Here is a 19,945-nt window from a genome sequence, read left to right on the forward strand (position 1 = left end):
GCAGGTCTCGGAGCAGAAGGAGACACCTTGATAGAGAGAGGATGTTACTTTGGTCTCATGGCCTCCCTTCATAAGGCGCACAGTCCTTTTCTTTCTGGAGGAGCTGGTAAAGTAGTTCTACCTTAGCCTCCCCTTTCCAGTTCCTACTCTTCAGTTGTGACAGAAAGATGTTTCACAGGGCCATGGAGTGAAACAGGCTGGGGTTAAAAATGATTATTTTTTTTTTGTTTTGCTTGGAGATTGGTTGCAGGCAAACTTCTCAATTGAGAAGATAGCCCAGAGATGGGACTAGGGGAGGAAAGGAAGACTTAAGCTATCGTGGTGACCAAAAGCAAAGTATGTAACCATGACCTAAGTAATGTTTTTCTCTTTTTTAGACATTAAAGTCTGTGCAGACTTCATCAACTCTTAAGTCACTGCCTTCTTTCTGGGTTCCACATGCTTTATTTCACTTGATCCCAAACTACTGTGTATCAAGCCAAGTTTCACATAGAAACTTAGGGCATAAATCAAAGGAAATAGGGTGCATCCAACACAGCAGAGAAGAGGAGAACCAGAGCAAAGGAATTTTCCTTATGGAAGCAAAAAACTCAGTGTTCTAGTAGGAATCCTTCTTCGACACATCTGTGAAAAGAAAGAGCAAGAAAAGGCAGAGTGCCTGATGAGTTTTTAGGAATATATCTAAGGACAAAGAGATCATAGTGGATGATGGATATCTTTTTGTCATTGACATAGGCATTTCCAGTTGCATTCAGATTTGGGATGCTGCAAGGACTGCACCTATGAGGAGTGTAAGGAAATAGAATAAAAACATATCCTTTTAACCTTCCATGGTATGATCAAGCCTTGGTCTGCATTGAGATTATACCTGGACTTGAAACTGTGCCCGCAAGTAGTACAATAGATCCCAATTCAACCTGCAGTCCAACAAGGGTCCACAACACGTGATGGAATTAAATACAGAACAGAGGTGGGATGCAGTGCTTGCTTATCACCACTTCTCTGCTCTATTTCAGGTGTTCCCACCTTGGAAGCCTGTTAACACTAACCTGAACTGCAAGGGAAAACATATTCTCTTGCTGTGCGGTCATCTGTAGAAACAAAAGAGAAAGGGTGGTGAGTTGCAGAACTGCATGGTAGGGTAATGACAAGCTTCTTTCTCTTACGCATTGTGATACCTTCTCATGCAAGGATGTTTTTGTAAATGGAAAACCTTTCAGTAGTGTGTCCTGATAACCTTGGGTCTTTAACTGATAATGGCTATTTTCATGTCAGATAACAATTTTTAAATTTAAATTGCATGTACAAAGCACTAAAATTCTTGTACAGGATGGAATAACAAAGAGAGAGCATTAAGTGACAATATTTAGCTCTGTAAATGGTGGATTAAGAAGTATCCTCTACTTGACATGGTGTAGAAAGGAGAACAAGAATGGAATTCCGTAGACAACAGCCTATGGTGCTGCTTTCTAAATCTCCAGTGGTAGTTTTTCCATTTTGTTCTCAAATTCTTTTTTTTTTTTTTTAATAATTCTTAATATTCCATCTGCTGGCTTGGCTCATACCCATCATGAAGCAATCAGAAACTCAAAATGACTCCAAGATCTCTCTTCTGTGTGCTGATGGTTAATTTAGAGCTCTAAAGGGTAAGAAATTATTTTCCTATTACCCTCTGAGACATGGTAGGATTATCAAACTATCCATGAAAAGCACAGAACTAAATTTTACCTTCTGATGGATCAGGGTGGCATTTATCTTAAATAAAAGCCTAAGTATTTTCAAGAGAGCTAAGGAGCAGGAAAAGACATGGTAAATTGACAGAGCAGCTTTCTTTCCACAGAGAGGTAACTTGAAGCTGGAGGAAGTAAAATAACAGAGTCACTTTGAACACATATAGACCACACCATAATCATAGTGCCAGGCAGTCTCATCTCAAGAACAGAAAAGCAAGTGATTCTGCTACTTGAACGTAGAGTTTTGTCCAGAGGAAACCCAAGCTTGGAGCTGCAGGAGGAAGTGGACTGGAATAAGGGAGATAAGGGGATAAGGGGCAGAGACAGAACTGTGTCTGAGTGGGGGTTATAATAGTTACTCTTTGCCTATGCCAGTGAAACCTCACCTGGTTTATAGTAATCGTAGACGTGCACTGTTGCTGCTTTCAGGTTCTGCACTTCAATGTCCTGTTCCACTGAGATGTTAAGCTTCAGAGAAGTCTCACCCAGCTGGAGAGAAGAATAGAAGTGAGCAGAAATGCACTGACCATCTCAAAGCCGCCTGCATACCAACTTTATTCCCTCTGCATCAGAGATCTCTTTCTCATCTTTCCAGGTTCTTCCACACTCTTCCTCTTTTGCCAAAATTTTAGCCTCCTTCACCAGCCAAGAGATTTGTATTTCTGATCTCTGAGAGTCCCAATGCAAAGTACTGCAGTTGCTACTACTTAAACAGGTGGCTGCCTGTGGTCTTCCTCTTACCTCTTCCAAGTAGATTATGACTTTGTCTGGGTTTATCTCTGTCTTCTTCACCAAGGGTATCTTCTCCAGCTGTATAGGAAGACAAGAGATGAGCTTGGTTAGTACCAGTTTATTGGCCTTTCCTGTTGTCTCACACTAAGTTTGGTATTTGTCAGTGAAGCTCTGCTGATTGAAGCACTTGGCATAGTCAAGGGAAGACCTGCATTCCCCAACTGTAACAGCACTGAGATTTGTTGGGAGCTCACAAAGCCTTAGGAAACATCTTTTTCAGCTTTTGGAAGTGCCCTTGAGCTGTGTTCCTATTTTCAGCACTTGTAGCAAAGGGAAAGATGCTTAGTAGGAGAATACGATGGATCTTCTTGGCTATCTCCTGGAACACTGAAGTATGTCATTGAACAACTCTATGGGATTCAATAAAATAAAATATTTTGTTGAATAAATAAAATATCTTTATTTTTATATTTATAAAATATAAATACTTTATAAAATATCTCTACAAATGGCACTGGCAACAGCGAAGGGTCCCAGTGCACCTCAGATGGTTCTTACTAGGTGCTTTTCAGCTTCTTTCTAACTTCTTGCCTCATATGTGAGCCTCACTACAGAACATGAAAAACTGCACAATCAGTTCTGCAAGTGGAAAGTTGCCTTATGAAATAGCCCACTATATCTGTACTTGCTTAGTTTAATTAACTTGTAGTAAGATAACCTTGTAGTAGCCACCATTCTCCAACAGTTCTTAGAGGTTGGGATATTTCTGGCTGAGCTACCTCTGGAAAACAGATTTTCATATCTCCAAGGAAGGCCAGAGGAAAAAATCTTACCTCTTTCACAGAGCTCTTCACAGGAATGAACCCTGACAGCATCTCCACTTCCACCAGGGCCATGTTACTGGTCTCACGGTCCCCAACATAACTGAAAAAAGACAGGAGAGAAGCACATTAGATGTGGAAGGCATCACAGCATTTCTAGGAGTAACTAGCGGATACTTCCAAACTCTGGCTTGCTCTACGGGTGATGTGAAAGCTCAGCAGCTTGTCTAGCTGATGGGAGAAAGGGAAAAAAAAATACCCACATCTACTTGCTCAGTCTGGAGACAGATTGAGTAGCAAATGTGTTATGCTTAATGTTTGTGCTGCCCTCCATAACAGGTGGAAATCACAGAATCTTCTAGGTTGGAAGGGACCTTAAAGATCATCTTGTCCAACCATCAACCTAACTGACAAAAATAGACACCAACACAACAAACAAGGAGCATCATAATGTTGGCATCGTGCTCTTTCAGGGCAGTAGGGCATGGAGAATATGGACCAAGGCATCCTAGACAGATGCAGGCAAGTGAAATGTGGATAGTGACTGGAATTTCTACTGTCTGGTTTCAGCAGAGGTTCACACTGCAGGGGAACGTATCTCAGGGCAGGTTCAGCCCAAGCCACCGAGTGTCCTCCATGGGGGGAGCTCTGGCTCTTGGGAACATTATCTGGTGCTCTGGGGGCTGCTGAGCCACTCCATGCTGACTGAAATAGTTGCTGTGGTTCTGCCATGCTTCCCCAGACCTTAATTCTCAGTTCACAATCTCTTCTGGATCTATGGAGGAGACAATGGTGTGTCCGTGTGTCTATGTCTCCACAGACAGGAGGTTTTTATGGGGTTGTGGTCATGCTACTGGGGCTCCCAATTCTTTCCACTGAAGAAAGAGCCTCAAGGGAGATCTCATACCTGGCAGACACAAGGATGTCAAGCTGTTTCCTGACACCACCACATTTTCTTGGTACTGTTTCCACACCCAGGACAAAGATCTCTTCTGTTTTTGGTGGTGGAGTGTTATAATGCAAAGTGGTCTGTTGGGAGAGAAAACACCACTGTGAAGTGCTCTGGAGCTTCCCTGTATGAGCCAAAGGACTAGCTGTGCCTCCAGCTTTGAACAGATTGGCAACCCGTGGCTATCACAGTTGGCCCCAGCTGTGCTTTCTGTTCAGACATGCTTGTGTTTAGCACATAGCATCAGATACACCCACCAAATGGAACCCTCAGCGTGGAGGCTCAGCACGAGGGACGATCACACTCCTCCAAAGAGTGGCATAGGCCAATCTTCCTCCACCTGCCTGGTGAGTGACTGTCTGACCAGCAGGTACTCATTAGGTATCTCATGCTTATTGGCTGTATTCAAGTGTAGCCAAGTAGTATGAGTCCTGGCTACCTCCTACATGCATTAGCAATAAATAATTGTTGTGTCTTCTAGTCTGTACACTTCATACAGAATCTCTGTGAACACCATAAGAGATGGCTGAACAGAAGTGGGCCAGTGAGGGAGGTTTTCACTGGGAGTGACTTGATGCTGCAGTTCTTTGCTGCACGAATGGCTCATAAACAAAGCACTATCAAAGCTGCCCAAAAAGTAAGATGTGTTCTCCTGATGGACCAGTTGTGTTGGTGTACTGGGATAAGAAGACCTTGGTCCTATATCACTCCCCATCTATGCATGTGATAACAACCCAAAGAATATTATGCCAGGAGATACAGTGCTTAACTCCTGAAGCAGTGACGTCAGCAACCTATGTTTGACACAGAAGCAGGTGCTGTTCTGTCTCATCATTCCTGCTTTATATCTACTGATTTCTTAAGAACGACATGGCTCTGTATCTTGGGGTAGCAAAACTGAGACATTTCAGCGTATGTTTGACACAGAAGCAGGTGCAGTTCTGTCTCTCATCACTCCTGCTTTGTATCTACTGATCTCTTAAGAACGACATGGCTCTGTGTCTTGGGGTAGCAAAACTGAGACATTTCAGCACAGATGGTTCCAATAAAACCGTGTCAACGGAGTATACCCGAGCTCCTTTACGTTTGACATGATTCTACCTAGAAAGCCAAATCCCACTCAGAATTCGAGGCTATAGTGCCTGCTTACAGCCAAACCTTGTTTGAAGAGGCAGCTTTGTTCCTTGTTCACACTCACCTGTACATAGACACAGCCACTGCCTGTTGCTTGCACAGTGTACACCGCTGGGACTGCAAGGAGAGGCGCTTGATGCAGGACCAACTTGTTGTTCCTGTGCACGTGGAACTCCAGTGGTGGAGCCTCCTCGCCTTTCACTGTCACCTTCACGTCTCTGATCTCCTGAGGAATCAGGGCTGCATACTGAGCCAGGGCCTGCAGGCTAACAACTGTGTCCTGAAGGTAGAGAGTGAGTCACTTTGTTATGGAGCAATGATGTGGTGCAAGATCTGAGGCACTGTGGGGAGAACTACACACCTCATGGCCCTGATTCACACTCTTACACAAGCAGGGTCTACACCACTAAGTGGACAGGCAGCAGGATGACTTTTGTTATCTGGAAAGGGTGGCTCTTGTATGCCTGTCTGCCATGGGTGGATCTAGAGTGACGTGTGTATGAGAGACGTGCACATCACTCCAGGCACACTATTTCTCTCCTTCCCCCGTGACTTTCCTCAGCTTGTTACCTGTGTGGAAGCAAAGCCGCCAAAGCCATTTCTTCGTCCACTGAGCCAGTGCACAAGCTTGGTCACTGAGGCTTCGTTGAATGCCAAGTCTGGTTTGGAGACATGAGCCAGGAGGATGTAGGCTACCGTCTCGATCATAGAAGAAGGAGATTCTTCACCACTTGAATGTGATGTCAGGAGCTCTGCCAATGGGGGGAGAAACCAGTGGAAGAGAAGAACAGTAGATCCCTGTGAACAATAGCTTTTCCCGCCCTGGTACCCCTCAAGGACTGCCAGTTCCCTGTACACCATCCCAAATGCCTGTGCCTTTTTGGGACATCCCAGAGTGCAGAAGGCAATCCCTCCTGCTATTTTTGTACTTGAAAGGGCCAGCCATCCATGATAGGCTCCGTTTCTTCCTTTGAAAACACAGAGAGATCCAGGCCCCAAATCCTCAGTCAGTTCCTCTAGGAAACATGTTCCCCTAGGAATTGATTGACTCTGAACAGAGGCTTTTTGTTTGAAGTACAGTCCTAGTCTTACTCAGCTCTGTGTATATTCAAAGCTATGCCCCCAAGTGATAGCATTTTTGCTGTTTCTGCATTTCTGTGTTTACCTAGTCTAACAGGGTCCCCTGTACTGGAAAGCTCTAGGACTTACTTCCAGTCAGTTGTACCTGTTGTCCAAGAATTGGTCACTCTTTGAGGGAGCGTTGCTGGCAAGCTACTGAACGAGCAAGACTACTCAAATTATTTTGTTGACATTCTCACCGTGCAGTTCACAGGCTAGGACAATTTAAGGTAAAGATGGGCTCCCAGCTACTGCCCAAGCTCACAGGCACAGAATGCATCTGACTGGCTGAATATTTTGCTGTAGTGATAGTGAGGGGCTAACCAAAATTCAGCTAAGAATTTAGCTTAATTGTGCCAGTGTAGCCATTGTCTGTGACAGTACAAATGTGAATACCTGAAATGCTTTTAAAGATTCACAAAGTCACTTGTCTGGATAAAACCAGCATAAAGACTTTAGAATTTAGCTCAGGGACTCTATGGACTCGTATTACTTCATGATGTTTATCACAAGGGATGGTTTTTGCACGAGGTATCTGCGATTTGTTACCTCCAAGGTGACAAAAGCAGAACAATATTTTTTCATGAAGTGGCAGAAGGTGTCTTGGAGGTGCAGCTAGAGGTGACCTACAGATTAACCTTGTTTCTTTAAAAAGCACCAAAGTCCTGTTTGATATGCAACTGTAATCCTGTTAGTGAGGCTAACAGAATCCCAGCCTCCAGGCCACGGAAGGTGTCTCTAGCCAGCAGAAGATAATTCTCTGGGGCAGAGATTCTCCAGCAGGCAAACTGGCTGCGGTTGGTGGCTGCAGTCGCACCCTCAGACTCAGTAGGAAGAACACAGACACATTTAAACATGTAGCACAACACCTTTCCCTTACTAACAACTCCATCACTCTTACCAAGTCATTCCTAACTATTATCAGTAGCAGCAAGAGCCAAAGAAAATTGTCATTTGACCCATTGACTGTTTGTAGTGCTCCGAGCCCTAGGGCGTTAAGGGGATGTTTTCCAAAGTGCTTGGTAAGTTAGAAGCATCAGAACATCAACGAGGATGTGCTTCAGTCACACTATGTGTCCTTTCTCAGAGGCAGCTCTGAAAAAGTATTGCACTCAGTGTGTGCTATTCTGCTCCTTCCAGTCTGCCCACTGGCCGCCCTGTGAAGCCAGCTGGGCAGCTTGAGTGGCTATGCAACAAACTGCACTGGTAGCTGGCCAGGCTGAAAAACCCTCTCTCCCTTTTTTCTTCCGTGTTATTTCTCAGTCCTCAATGTAGTTCACCATGCTGATGGGTGAACAGATGTGGGGAAGAACTTACTTAAGCCAAATCAGGTATTATCGTTACCAACTGTTTGACCATAGGCTTAGGTGCTCTGAAAACCCCACCTGGCATCCTCATTCAGGTGAGAAGTCCATTTTTTTTCCAAGTTAAAGAGGTAAAAGGAAGAACCAAGCTCAACAGCAAACAAAAAAGATGCGTCCACGCAAGGGCCCTGAGCAGCAATGGGGAAGCAGTCAAAAGGTGTGAAAACTGCAAGTAAATGCCCTGACCAGCAGCTGAATAGACATGGTGCGGCAAGTTCCCTCTGCAAGATCTCTTGTGCTGTGTAGGAATTGCTGAAGAACGATGGGAGCACCACAACCACACAAATTAAGCATGGGTCACTTCTGCTGCTTTTGATTAGAAATTGTTTCCTGGCTCTGAGAAAACTAGAGACTATCACAGCTTCAATAAATTACTACTTTCTGACATGAACGCTACTCCGAGAATAGTTAAAATTTGTAAATCACTGCAATGAAATCTTACAGATATCAGGCCTTAAACAGTCATTATCTCTAGAACTCAAAATCTTCTCAACAGCAACAACCTACCAGTTTCCTTCTCCAGCAGAGCCAGGAGCTGCTCTCTCATCTCCATGTCCTTAGTCAGTGTGAAGACATAAGCCATCAAGGACTTGACATAGAGGCTTGTCTTATCAAGTGTTACATTCTTGAGGCAATGTAAGGCATTATCCAGGATGGTGTCCTGAGAAGGCAATCCAAATCCAGTGAATATCCTCTGTCTGACTTTTGTTGTGAAAATCTACCCCAACCCTCAAGTATCCCAGCTACATCCTTGATGTATTTCACTGCTAGCATCTCTTGCAGGGCTGTGGGACATGAAGTAGAGCAGAAAAAGCATCACTTGCTCTGGGCTGAAAATAAAGATGTGACTGGATGGGTCACTGGGACAGGGGATTGTTAATATACTGGAGGATTCAGCTTTAGGAAGTGTCTGGTAACCCGCTGGCTCAGAACTGTCAGACCTGCATGCTGTGGATCTCGACTCCTGAGGGGGTCTGGTGTTGTTTTCAGAATTGTACCAGTAAGGCTGGAATATCAGCCCACCTTGGCTAGAACAGTCTACACTTGACTTGAAGATCACTGCTTGTATTTCAGGCCTGAAGGAGGGGGGGGTTAGATACCTGAAAGGTGGTCTTTTTTTCCCCTTGTAGCTATATTGGTCAGTTTAATGAAAACTATTACCTCTCCCTGCAAGCCCTGAACCATTTTCAGGAACAATTCTTTCCTCTGAGATCAGTTGGGAATGGCCATTTATATTAAGAACTCCTTACCCAAGTTAAAAATTTCCTGTTGAGCTCATTGTGTACAAAGGCGGGACATGACAGAACCTTTCTCCAAGTCAAGCTGGGTGCTCCCTGAAACCACAGACCTGGGGAGGAATGAAGGATGCAGCACGCTGCCACGCCCTTCAAGAATTTGGATGTGACTTACATTCTTCTCCAAGTGAAGCTCCACCAGTGTAGCAGTGACATAGGCTGTTAACGAGATTGTATCATCCACACCACCCTGCAAGTCACACGGACAGACATCAGAAGGGGACAAAATCAGTCACTGCTTGCCTGTCATAGTATAGCCACCAAAACTAACTATGGATGGCACACCTGAGAGAGCACAGTAGTATCTCCATAGAATCATAGAGTCATAGAGTTGTCCACTAGTATAGCCACCAAAACTACCTATGGATGGCATGAGCACAATAGTATCTCCATAGAATCATAGAATCACCCAGGCCGGAAGGGACCTCCAAAGGTCATCTAGTCTGACCCCCCCACAGTCAGCAGGGACACCCCCAACTAGACCAGGTTGCCCCAGGGCCTTGTTGAGCCTCACCTTGAATATCTCCAGGGATGGGGCCTCAACCACCTCCCTGGGCAACCTGTTCCAGTGCTCCACCACCCTCACAGTAAAGAACCCTCTCCTAATCTTCAATCTAAATCTGCTCCCCTCCAGCTTGAAGCCATTTCCCCTCGTCCTGTCACTGCAGGCCTTTGTAAACAGGCTCTCCCCAGCCTTCCTGTAGGCCCTCTCAGGTACTGGAAGGCTGCTGTTAGGTCTCCCCGGAGCCTCCTCTTCTCCAGGCTGAACAACCCCAGCTCCCTCAGCCTGTCCTCGTAGCAGAGGTGCTCCATCCCCCTGATCATTTTAGTGGCCCTCCTCTGGACCCGCTCCATCAGGTCCATATCTTTCCTATACTGAGGGCTCCTATACTAGCATGCCTCTGGCCATTCTTGGACATGTGGGAACTGAAGGAAAGCACTCACTTACTAAATATCATGAAGTTCTGATGTTAAGGGCAGCCTCAAAGCCACATTGTGCACACAGCCTAGGCATGCCTTCTCATAGAAGGGCATGAAATAAACTGTTAAGCTGTGTATTTTATTAAATATGCTACAATTGGACACGTGAACATCGTTTTTGTGATGCAGGGTTTGCATACAAGAAGCAATCCAAATTTTCATACCATTCAACTGACTCTGAGAAGCTACAAGTTAATATGGGTGGACAGGCTCGCAGGACCCTCTTTTCCCATCAGAGGACATTCATTCTTGGGGAAGTTCTGCCTGCATCCTCAGACATGAGTCAACACTACATCTAAAATGAAGGGGGAAATTTGGGCTGAGATGCCAAGCAGCATCTTTCGCACTGAATGGCAGAAACTTTGAATTGTAAGGGGGATGGAAGGGGGAAACCTATTCAAAAATGTTCTGTTCAAATAGAAGACCCAAGCTGAGAAATCAGTGAAAGTCAGACAAGGATGAACAGTCTACATGTAGACTCCGGTTTTGGTTTTGTACTGAATACAAATTTTATTTGTATGTTTTATTTTATTGGACTGCATACATATTTTAAGGAAAAAAGTATAAGCCTTTGCTCTGCTAAACTAGCAGCCTGCTTTCTTTCATAAACTTGCCTTGTATTTAATATGGGCAATTTTGCAATCCAGACAGTCTGGATTATTCTTACTTTTACAGAGATAATGAACCCAAGTATTGCCATACTGCATGCACACTGTTTGGTACCTGAATACTAGGGCATGTTCACCCAGATTTTGGTGCATTTCCAGCTAGACTGCAGGGATCATTTTGGGGATGCGAGGCTTCAGGAGAAGTCATACTTGTTGGGCAGTGGGGGGACAACTGTGTCTTCAAATAATCCCATATTAGATAACATAGTCAGGCCTGTCTGGGGAGTATTGTGCACTGTAAGGCATGAGAAGAGGGAGAATCCATCCAGGGTATTCTAGACAAGCACTAAAATATAAAAATATTTTTCCCTGTGCCCTAGAAGAGCCTTGGCACCTTTAGCCATGGTGCCATTCAGCTAGAATAAAAACGTAAAAAGCATTTACGTAGAAAAAACCTCACGTAGAGGAAATGCCTGCTGGGTTAGGCCACACTTTTTCATTCTCCCTCAGAAAGATGCCTTGGCTGTTCTAGCCCATGGAGATGTTGCTTTCTGCTACTGGGCACAGTGCAAGAGACAGGGGAAGCAACGCTGTGCCCCACACTGTGTTATTCCCACTCCCATTTCTTGCAGCCATACCTTCAAGTCATTGTTGAAGAGCTTCCCCACACTCTGGAAGCAGCCACTGGGCAACTGGTGCTTCTGCAGCCAGAGCAGAGCGCTTTGTATATGATCCTTATTGATGTAAATGTGAGAGCTGGCTTGTCCAAAGGACCTGGCTACAAAAGCTGTCAGCCTGTGAACAGAGCATGAAAGAGTCCCATGTCACAGAGAGGAGCTGAACCATCAAGGACAATAGGTTTGGGATGACAGCACCAACTCTGGTTGCTCACCATGTGTTGCCTTTTTTGTCACCTTTCCCAAAAGCACTGTAGGAGCCATCATCATGTTTGTAGAGCAGCTGACGCTGGTAACCTGTGAAGATAAGTGCCAGGACACAACTCTCAGTGTGAGGACCTGCAGCATCTCAAACTGTATCCTTGCTGTGGGAATAAGGCTTCATAGCAAGAGACTTCCCCAGACCCTACAGTCAGAGACATTGAGGCAAACCTACCACCCCACAATTCCCCGTGCATCCCAGAGCATTGGTGTGACAAGAAGCAGTTAAGCAGTTGCACAGCATCACTCAAGCACACCACGTGGCTGCTCTATGTGCCTAGAGCTACTATGGTTATCTGCCCTGCGGTTTTTGCAGAATGGTGGCATGCTTGGCCACCTCCCCATGCCCCAGGGAAGCCTCACAGGCATCTTGCTGTGAATGAATAGGCTGCCCAGGGAGGTGGTGGAGTCTCCGTCTCTGGAGACATTCAAACCCGCCTGGACACGTTCCTGTGCAACCTGCTCTGGGTGGACCTGCTTTGGCAGGGGGGTTGGACTAGATGATCTCCAGAGGTCCCTTCCATCCCCATGTGATTCTGTGACTCTGTGATTATGAAAAGAGCTGTAGGACTGAGGAGTAAGACTTTTCCCCAAGGGGACCAAGATTAAATCCTGTTTGGTTTTCAGCACTGCAGCTAGCCCTGCTGGGACTCAAGAAAACACTTTTTATGGGATGAACAAGAAGTGGCAAGGCCATGTCTTTAAGCTCAGTGGGCGGAAGACCGTCTGCATCTATTTGGTCTTCCTCACCCTCCATACTGCCTCACTGTGCACCCTCCACCTCGCCCCTCTGCTGCTGCCATTCTCTTGGGTAGCCCACCCTCTCCCAGATATCTGTCCCAACTTGCAGTACAAGAGAGAAAGGGGGAAGGAAAGGGAGTGCAATCCTATCCATGGGAGGTTGCTGAGCTTGCAGCGTGGCAGGATAAGGAGATCAACAGGCTGGAACATGAGGCACATTGCAAAATGAGACAAAGACAACGGCACTATATTAAATTCAGATTATATTGGACAGAGCTGGCATGCACCCTCAATACGTGTCCTAAAACACAGGGAAACACTAAGCTACCAAACCCCTATCTATCTCCAAAGGCCACTCTTAATTCCAATTAATAGCAGGTGATGCCTTGTTTCCACAAGGGACTTCTGTCTGCCTCGAACTGGTAATGAAACAAACCACAGGTATCAAATAGTGATGGAGGTCATTAATGCTCCCACTCCTGCCTTGCACCTCCCCACCAGAGCAGCACCCCACACTCTTGATTTATAGCACCTTCCTTTTACAGTAGAAGGAAGAAGGATGATGTTTACCTGTTCTCAGGAATGTCAGTGCTCTCTCTTCAATTTCTGAGTCCAGTTGCTTAGTCTTATTCAAGTACTGGAGGATGAAGATGTTTGGTGCAAACTGAACCATGTTCTGTTCACCACAGCCAAAGGGCAGCTCTAGCAGCTGGTCTAAATTTTGAAGTGCTGGGCCCATGATGTCCCCTTAAGTTTGAGGTGGAGGGTCAGGAGAAAGAAAAAGCACAAACATTCAGCAGTATGAAATGAAGGGGCTGCTGCCTTCTCTCAATTCTACTGGGATCCTGGAAAAGAGCCAGCACCTCAGTGATTTGAGACGATTAAGATTTTTGCTGACCCCTCCTGAGTTATTCCAGCACAGAAAGGGAAGATGTCATGGTTCTGGGAGGAGGGAGAGAATGCGAAAATGAGGGAATCTGAAGAAAGGAGAAGAGAGCTGTCATTCCTGAGGGGGTATCAAGGAGGAAAAAGAATTATGGAGGTAAATTTAGTGGAAATCTGCAGGGATGGTTTTGGTTCACTTAGGTGGGTTGCAGTGACAGATATTAGAGGAGATATCCTGCCACTTGGGGATCACCCATAATCATTCCTTATGAGAAGAATAAATATGGAAAAAGATTACTTGATCTGCGTTTCTGAGGTCAACATCACAGCTCTTACAGTTTATCTCATGAGAAACTGGGTTGATACATCATTAAGATGCAATCTCTTCCCACTGGGGACCCAAGGTCAGGGAAAGCCTTTCTCACCAATCACAGAGAAAGTGGCTCGGCCAGAGCCCTCCAGCACTTCTGCAGGCAACGTCAAGGAGAAATCTTCAGCGATGGTGTTATCTGAGGAAGGCAGAACCCAGAAATTTATCCCATGGAAGAAGTATCACACACAAATGTAACATCCCAAGGCAACCCGGGTGAGACTCAGCGTGACATTGAGTCACAGCAGCCAAGACTTGTGAACAAGTCTTTTGAGTCTAGAGAAAAAAAGGCTAAGGGGGGATCTGATAAATGCTTAAAAATACTTTTTGAGGATGGGGCCAGTCTGTTTTCAGTGGTGCCCAGTGACAGGACAAGAGGAAATGGGCACAAACTTTAATATAAGAAGTTCCACTTAAACATGAGGAGGAACTTCTTCACTTTGAGGCTGGCAGAGCCCTGGAAGAAGCTGCCCAGGGAGTCTCCTTCTCTGGAGACATTCCAAACCCACCTGAACAAGTTCCTGTGCAACCTGCTCTGGGTGGGCCTGCTTTGGCAGGGGGGTTGGACTAGATGATCTCCAGAGGTCTCTTCCATCCCCATGTGATTCTGTGATTCTGTGAAATGCCTCAATATTGGAAACTTTGCCACGTAGAAGACAGACATGGACAAACTCTAGCAATTGTTCTCCCAGGCAGGGATGGTGCCACCACCACTAGCTCTCTGACAAATTCTCCCCACCTCCAGGTATTTACAGTAGCCCTGTTCCCTTCCATCCTGCTCTCATGAACAATACAGTCAGGGATTTTTGTCCCCTACCTGCAGCACAGAGAAAAGCGTTTTGGGTCTTCTCTTGTAGGACACCTCCTGGCTGCAGACAGAGATAGAGTGCTTTAGGTAGGAAAGGTCAGAAAGGAACTGGCAATGCCTCAGCAGACTTCTCTGCTTCCAAAAAGAGGCTAAACTTCCTCTTTGCATCTCGTTAACTGCCTCAGGGGGCAACCCACTGTCCCCAGGTGTTCTCTACTCGGAGGTGTGACTAACCTTCACAAGTAGAGGCTTTATCACTGTGTCTCTCCCTCCTTGCAAAGGCGTCACAGCAATCCTGTTGTCGCACAGATCGTGTGAATCTTCTGCCACGCTGCTCACAGTGACGTTCACTTTGCCTGCAAGGAGCAGAGGGGCACGTCGCTGAGCATTTGCAGCAGACAGATGTACCCACAGACGCTAAGACCAGACATGCAGAGGCAGGCAAATGCCACCCCTTCTCCCCCTGGCTGCCACACATCCCTCTGCTCCACCTCACCCAGCTTGGTGGCTGTCACATTCCACTCAAAGGTTTTGGCTTCATTGGTGCAGAGGCAGCTGGTGAATCGGCAGCCTGGGCAGGCATCCACCTTTAGTTCTGGGGTCTCTGTGAGGGCGGTGTGTACCTGAATGTGGTGGGGTATATAAGTACACATTGACATAGCATTAGTACCAGACCCCACCTGGAGTACTGTGTCCAGCTCTGGAGTCCTCAACACAGGAAGGACATGGACCTGTTGGAACAGGTCTGGCGGAGGGCCATGAAGATGATCAGAGGGATGGAGCACCTCTGCTATGAGGACAGGCTGAGAGAGCTGGGGTTGTTCAGCCTGGAGAAGAGAATACTCCGGGAAGACCTTAGAGCAGCCTCCCAATATCTGAAGGGAGCTACAGGAGAGGTGGGGAGGGACTCTTTGTCAGGGAGTGCAGTGACAGGACAAGGGGTAATGGTTTTAAATGGGAAGAGGGGAGATTTAGATTAGATACCAGAAAGAAACTCTTTGTTGTGAGGGTGGTGAGACACTGGAACAGGTTGCCCAGAGAAGCTGTGGCTGCCCCATCCCTGGAGGGGTTCAAGGCCAGGCTGGATGGGGCTTTGAGCAACTTGGTCTGGTGGGAGGTGTCCCTGCCCAGGGCAGGGGGGTTGGAACTGAATGATCTTTAAGGTCTCTTCCAATTCGAACCATTCTATGATTCAATGATTCTATGATGTGATTCAATGGTTCTATGATTGCGCAAAGGAGCCAACAACATGGGTCATGAAATGCGAGGCTGTGCTTTGTGGCCCAGATGCCAGTATCTAGGGCTCCTGAGAAGCTCATAGCTTACCTTTGGGCTCAAGCTTTTGCTCCAGCAGAGGCCATGTGATTCAGGGAATACTCACCTGGATACAATCCTTGAGGTAGTTGAAGACAGTGGCTTTTAGGCTGAAAGTCTCTCCTTGGATCACAGAGTATGGCAGTGACAGATCTACAAAGAAAGGCTGGAAGACCCTAAGAGTGGCCAGAGAAGAGAACCCAAAGCCAATATCAGCAACACAGAAGGTGTTGGCATTCCATTCTGTGATGGTGTCAGGTACAGCAACTTGGAGAGATGCTTGCCCATTGTCCCTACAGCAGGAAGAGAGTGAGAAGAACTTGCTCAGAAGCAGTCAGAAATCTCCAGGTGTCTCTCTGGGAAAGGTGGGTAGAAGCTGTTACCAACCCAATGGAGACCAAATCCCAAATCCAGGTCTCTGGGAAAAGTGTCCGTGGTTTTGGCTTCTTTGTGTCATCAGAACGAGGTGCAGAATCACCATGGATAACATTATTTTCTGCAAAAAAAGCAAGTGATACCTCAGAAAACAATGTAGGTAGCTACAGGTGAAATTAATGTGTCATTCACAGGCAATCTAACACAAACCATAAATGCTTTGTGACACAGAACAAGAGTGGGCAGGGTTTTAGTTTCAATGAGAACCTGACACAGGGTCTGTATCTTTGGGGGACACAGCTTTGAGGAGACAGAGTTGGATGGAGTTCAGCCTGAGGTTCAGTCTGACAGATCCAGCAATTTTGGTCTGGATTTGGAGGGAAGCAGCATGCTCAGATGGAGCCACATGCTTTTAAATAATCTGTGAAAGTGCTGGTGGAGAGCATACTACATTTTCTGTGAAGAGCACAGGTTGTGGGGACAGCCAATAACGCACAGAGAGTTGAGCTTTTATCTGTGATTTATAAATCAGGTCCATTGACCTGGACACAAGCTTTGTTCCTCTCATAGACAAACGAGAGACACAGTAGGGTAGAAGTCAGCTTTCCCAGCTGCAGGCTGGCCTGAACTGGAAGGGGACAGACCCTTCAGGCAAGGAGATGGACATGTCTGCTCCTTACCAACCACATGATCTTTTCGAAAATACATCTTTTTCTCAAAGTCTGGTCGCATACAGGAAACTGGTTTCTTGATTCTAGCATTGGTTAGTATTTTCATGCGCAATTTCTGGGAAAAGAGTGAAGAGAGCAAACCGGTGATAAATAAAAGGGAAAAAGAAATGCTGAGAATACCTTATGATAGCAGGTATCATAAAAGGGCTGGTGAAGCTGAAACACATTGAAATGCCGCTTTTTTATACACACGTGCATAGATTTACAGGCTCAGACTCCGAACAATGCATGAGGAATGGAAACCAGCTTCTGTGGAATACTGGGGCCAATTATTACTTCTCATAAAAGTGAATTTCAACAAGATCTGTCCATCATATGCCTGACCCTAACAATGAGCCAGAGTCAAACATCAAATATCCCATGAAAAACTTCAGGGGAAAAAAAAAAAATCTTTAAATCTTTGCACAGTTTTAGAATTGAAAGATCTGAGTGGCTGTTTGCTCACACACAACCATTCTTACACAAGTTAGTACTAATCTTTAAATCACAGAATCACAGAATCACAGAATCGTAGTGGTTGGAAGGGACCCCAGAGATCATAAAACAAACAAACAAACAAACAAAAAAAACAAAACAAAAAAAACCCCACACAACAACACCAGCTCCCACCACCTAAACACACAACAACAACCTCCAAACCAAAAAACCATCACCCACCCACACAGCACCCCACCACAAACCAGTAATCTTGGGCACTAGAGCATGCCCTGAAGAACCATGTCTACACGTTTCTTAAATACCTCCAGGGATGGTGACTCCACCACCTCCCTGGGCAGCCCATTCCAATGCTGGATAACCCTTTCAGTAAAGAAATGTTTCCTAATATCCAACCTGAACTTCCCTTGGCGCAACTTGAAGCCATTGCCCCTTGTCCTATCATCTGTAACTTGGGAGAAGAGACCGACCCCCGTCTCTCTACAGCCTCCTTTCAGGTACTTGTACAGAGCGATAAGGTCTCCCCTCAGTCTCCTCTTCCCCAGACTGAACAACCCCAGTTCCCTCAGCCTCTCCTCGTAAGATCTTTGCACAGTTTTAGAATTGAAAGATCTGAGTGGCTGTTTGCTCACACACAACCATTCTTACACAAGTTAGTACTAGTCCTGGCTTCAAAAACTGATGGGGAACTTGGTCACAACTTGGTATGGATTCTGCTCTTGTGTGAATGAGACTCAGGCTCTCGGGGCCTGTGATTCACAAGGTGGAAGTACTGTGTTGAATGCACCCTCACTGAGAAGAGGACATCACAACAAAAGAACACGTTTGATCCTGTGAGCAGTCCTAGCTTTGATTTCATGGTCTGCAAGTCACTGAGAACTCTTCTACTTTCTTGAAGAACCAAAAACTCTTCATGGGCCTTTATGAGCCCTCATCTCTCCTGTGGAGGCTGTACATGCCTGTGGTATCAAGACAGTCATCTGCTACAGGATCACTAATAACTGAGATATAGTGGGATCTCCTTTAACCAGCATCTGACATAGTCTAGGAGTAAGCATCTGGAAGACAGCAGAGACTGGGGGGGGAGTCAGGGCTGTATTTTTAAGCTAGAGTTCTGTCAGCCTGCAAAGCCCATGCAACTCAGAATCCATTTTGGGTTGGTTTTGGTGTGTTGTTACCCTCTTCCCCTATTTTAAGGTGATTTTACTTGCATATATTTCTTTGAACAGCATTCTGTCAGAAACAGCACTGCTTGGGTTTCAGTTAGCTGGCATATTATTAATCTTTTCCTGGCTATTGTGCTTAGCAGATTAGCTTATGTTGTCATTTGTCTTGACAGTCAGCTTTAAAGCCAAATTGTGAAAGACTGCTTTTTATGAAAAATGCTTTGAGGAGAAGTAAGAAGAGCCTCAATGAAACACAGAGTAAAGAATTTTACAAATAATAGCCAAACATCAAAATCTGGTGAGGTGCTCAGGTCTTACAGGGATATTCTTTCCACTCCCACTTTGTAGACATGGTAGCCTAAACTAAGTTTGTTCATTTTTACATTGTCTTCCTCTAATCAGGTGTTTTGCACTAGGCACTAGGCTTACTTTTAAGTTTCACCTTTCCCCGTAGTCCCCAAACAAGTGTGGCTACACTGAAGAACAAGGTACAGATGACTTGTAGCAATGAAAGCCTGAAATTTGCTGAAGGTAAATTCTTGTAGGTATTCAAGAGGATATGCTGGCTCAGGAAAAGCTTGGTGCAATTGTAGAGACTCACCTTAAACAGATTGAAGACGTCACCATCACTTTGGTACCATGGTGCTCCCATTCGAGTCTTTTTGTGGAGACCGGGTTGTTGGGGCAGACAAGGGTATGCCTCAAAGTCTTCCAAGTGGTAAGGGAACCCTCGTCCTCCAATTGTAAACCTGTCATCAAAGACCATCTCATACAGCTGCAATGGAAAAAGAGAGGTCTTCATAAGGAACTGGCCAAGAAGCATGTGTATGGGTCAAATATTTGGATTGTAGCCCTTTATTATGCTTTGTAAAGCGTTGAAGTTGAGGAAGTTGGCACTGCCCCAGCTTATACTGGAGGACATGAAGCCCAAGGAGTGTGTGTAGGCAAGCAGCAGCTTTTAGTCTGCAGACTTTCACTTCTGACAGTTCAATCCTTCTAACCCTAGCGTGCAAGATTGGGATAAAAACCACATGACTGAGCACAAGGCATTGGCACGTCTGACTTACATATTTAATGATTACTACTTCATGTGCCTGTTGGCAGATGCAAGTGCTCTGCACTAGAGCCGCATTCCCATAAAATGGAACCTGGGAGCACACTGTGGGCTCTATCGACCCACGCAGCAAGTCTCCCTGCATTTGGTGAGGCTTCTTTCTAACAGTCTGGCCTGCTATAACTTAACTTACAACTTTTTAACATGTGTACTATCATAGAATCATAGAATGGTCAGAGTTGGAAGGGCCCTTAAAGATCATTCAGTTCCAACCCCCCTGCCCTGGGCAGGGACACCTCCCGCCAGACCAGGTTGCTCCAAGCCCCATCCAGCCTGGTCTTGAACCCCTCCAGGGATGGGGCAGCCACAACTTCCCTGGGCAACCTGTTCTA

At 45.8% G+C, this 19,945-nt stretch overlaps 1 protein-coding gene across 1 annotated transcript in view; it reads right to left on the reverse strand.

Annotated features, from left to right (window-relative positions):
- Positions 1-281: 281 nt before the first annotated feature.
- LOC106886865 (alpha-2-macroglobulin-like protein 1) overlaps positions 282-19,945 on the reverse strand; it is a 33,566-nt gene continuing 13,902 nt past the window's right edge. The window contains exons 17-37 of the mRNA XM_014940122.1: positions 19,101-19,274; positions 16,848-16,953; positions 16,180-16,288; positions 15,860-16,085; positions 14,975-15,101; positions 14,713-14,834; positions 14,488-14,539; positions 13,726-13,809; positions 12,986-13,162; positions 11,629-11,710; positions 11,375-11,531; positions 9,263-9,337; positions 8,360-8,513; positions 5,940-6,121; positions 5,434-5,649; positions 4,194-4,315; positions 3,299-3,389; positions 2,475-2,543; positions 2,120-2,222; positions 1,050-1,091; positions 282-624 (exon numbers count right to left, since the gene is read on the reverse strand). Of these exons, the coding sequence (XP_014795608.1) occupies positions 599-624; positions 1,050-1,091; positions 2,120-2,222; positions 2,475-2,543; positions 3,299-3,389; positions 4,194-4,315; positions 5,434-5,649; positions 5,940-6,121; positions 8,360-8,513; positions 9,263-9,337; positions 11,375-11,531; positions 11,629-11,710; positions 12,986-13,162; positions 13,726-13,809; positions 14,488-14,539; positions 14,713-14,834; positions 14,975-15,101; positions 15,860-16,085; positions 16,180-16,288; positions 16,848-16,953; positions 19,101-19,274 (2,496 nt within the window). The 3' untranslated portion in view covers positions 282-598. The remainder of the gene's footprint in view (positions 625-1,049; positions 1,092-2,119; positions 2,223-2,474; positions 2,544-3,298; positions 3,390-4,193; positions 4,316-5,433; positions 5,650-5,939; positions 6,122-8,359; positions 8,514-9,262; positions 9,338-11,374; positions 11,532-11,628; positions 11,711-12,985; positions 13,163-13,725; positions 13,810-14,487; positions 14,540-14,712; positions 14,835-14,974; positions 15,102-15,859; positions 16,086-16,179; positions 16,289-16,847; positions 16,954-19,100; positions 19,275-19,945) is intronic.

This window comes from Calidris pugnax, unplaced genomic scaffold (assembly GCF_001431845.1).
Source record: "Calidris pugnax isolate Ruff unplaced genomic scaffold, ASM143184v1 scaffold36, whole genome shotgun sequence".
Taxonomy (NCBI): Eukaryota; Metazoa; Chordata; class Aves; order Charadriiformes; family Scolopacidae; genus Calidris; species Calidris pugnax.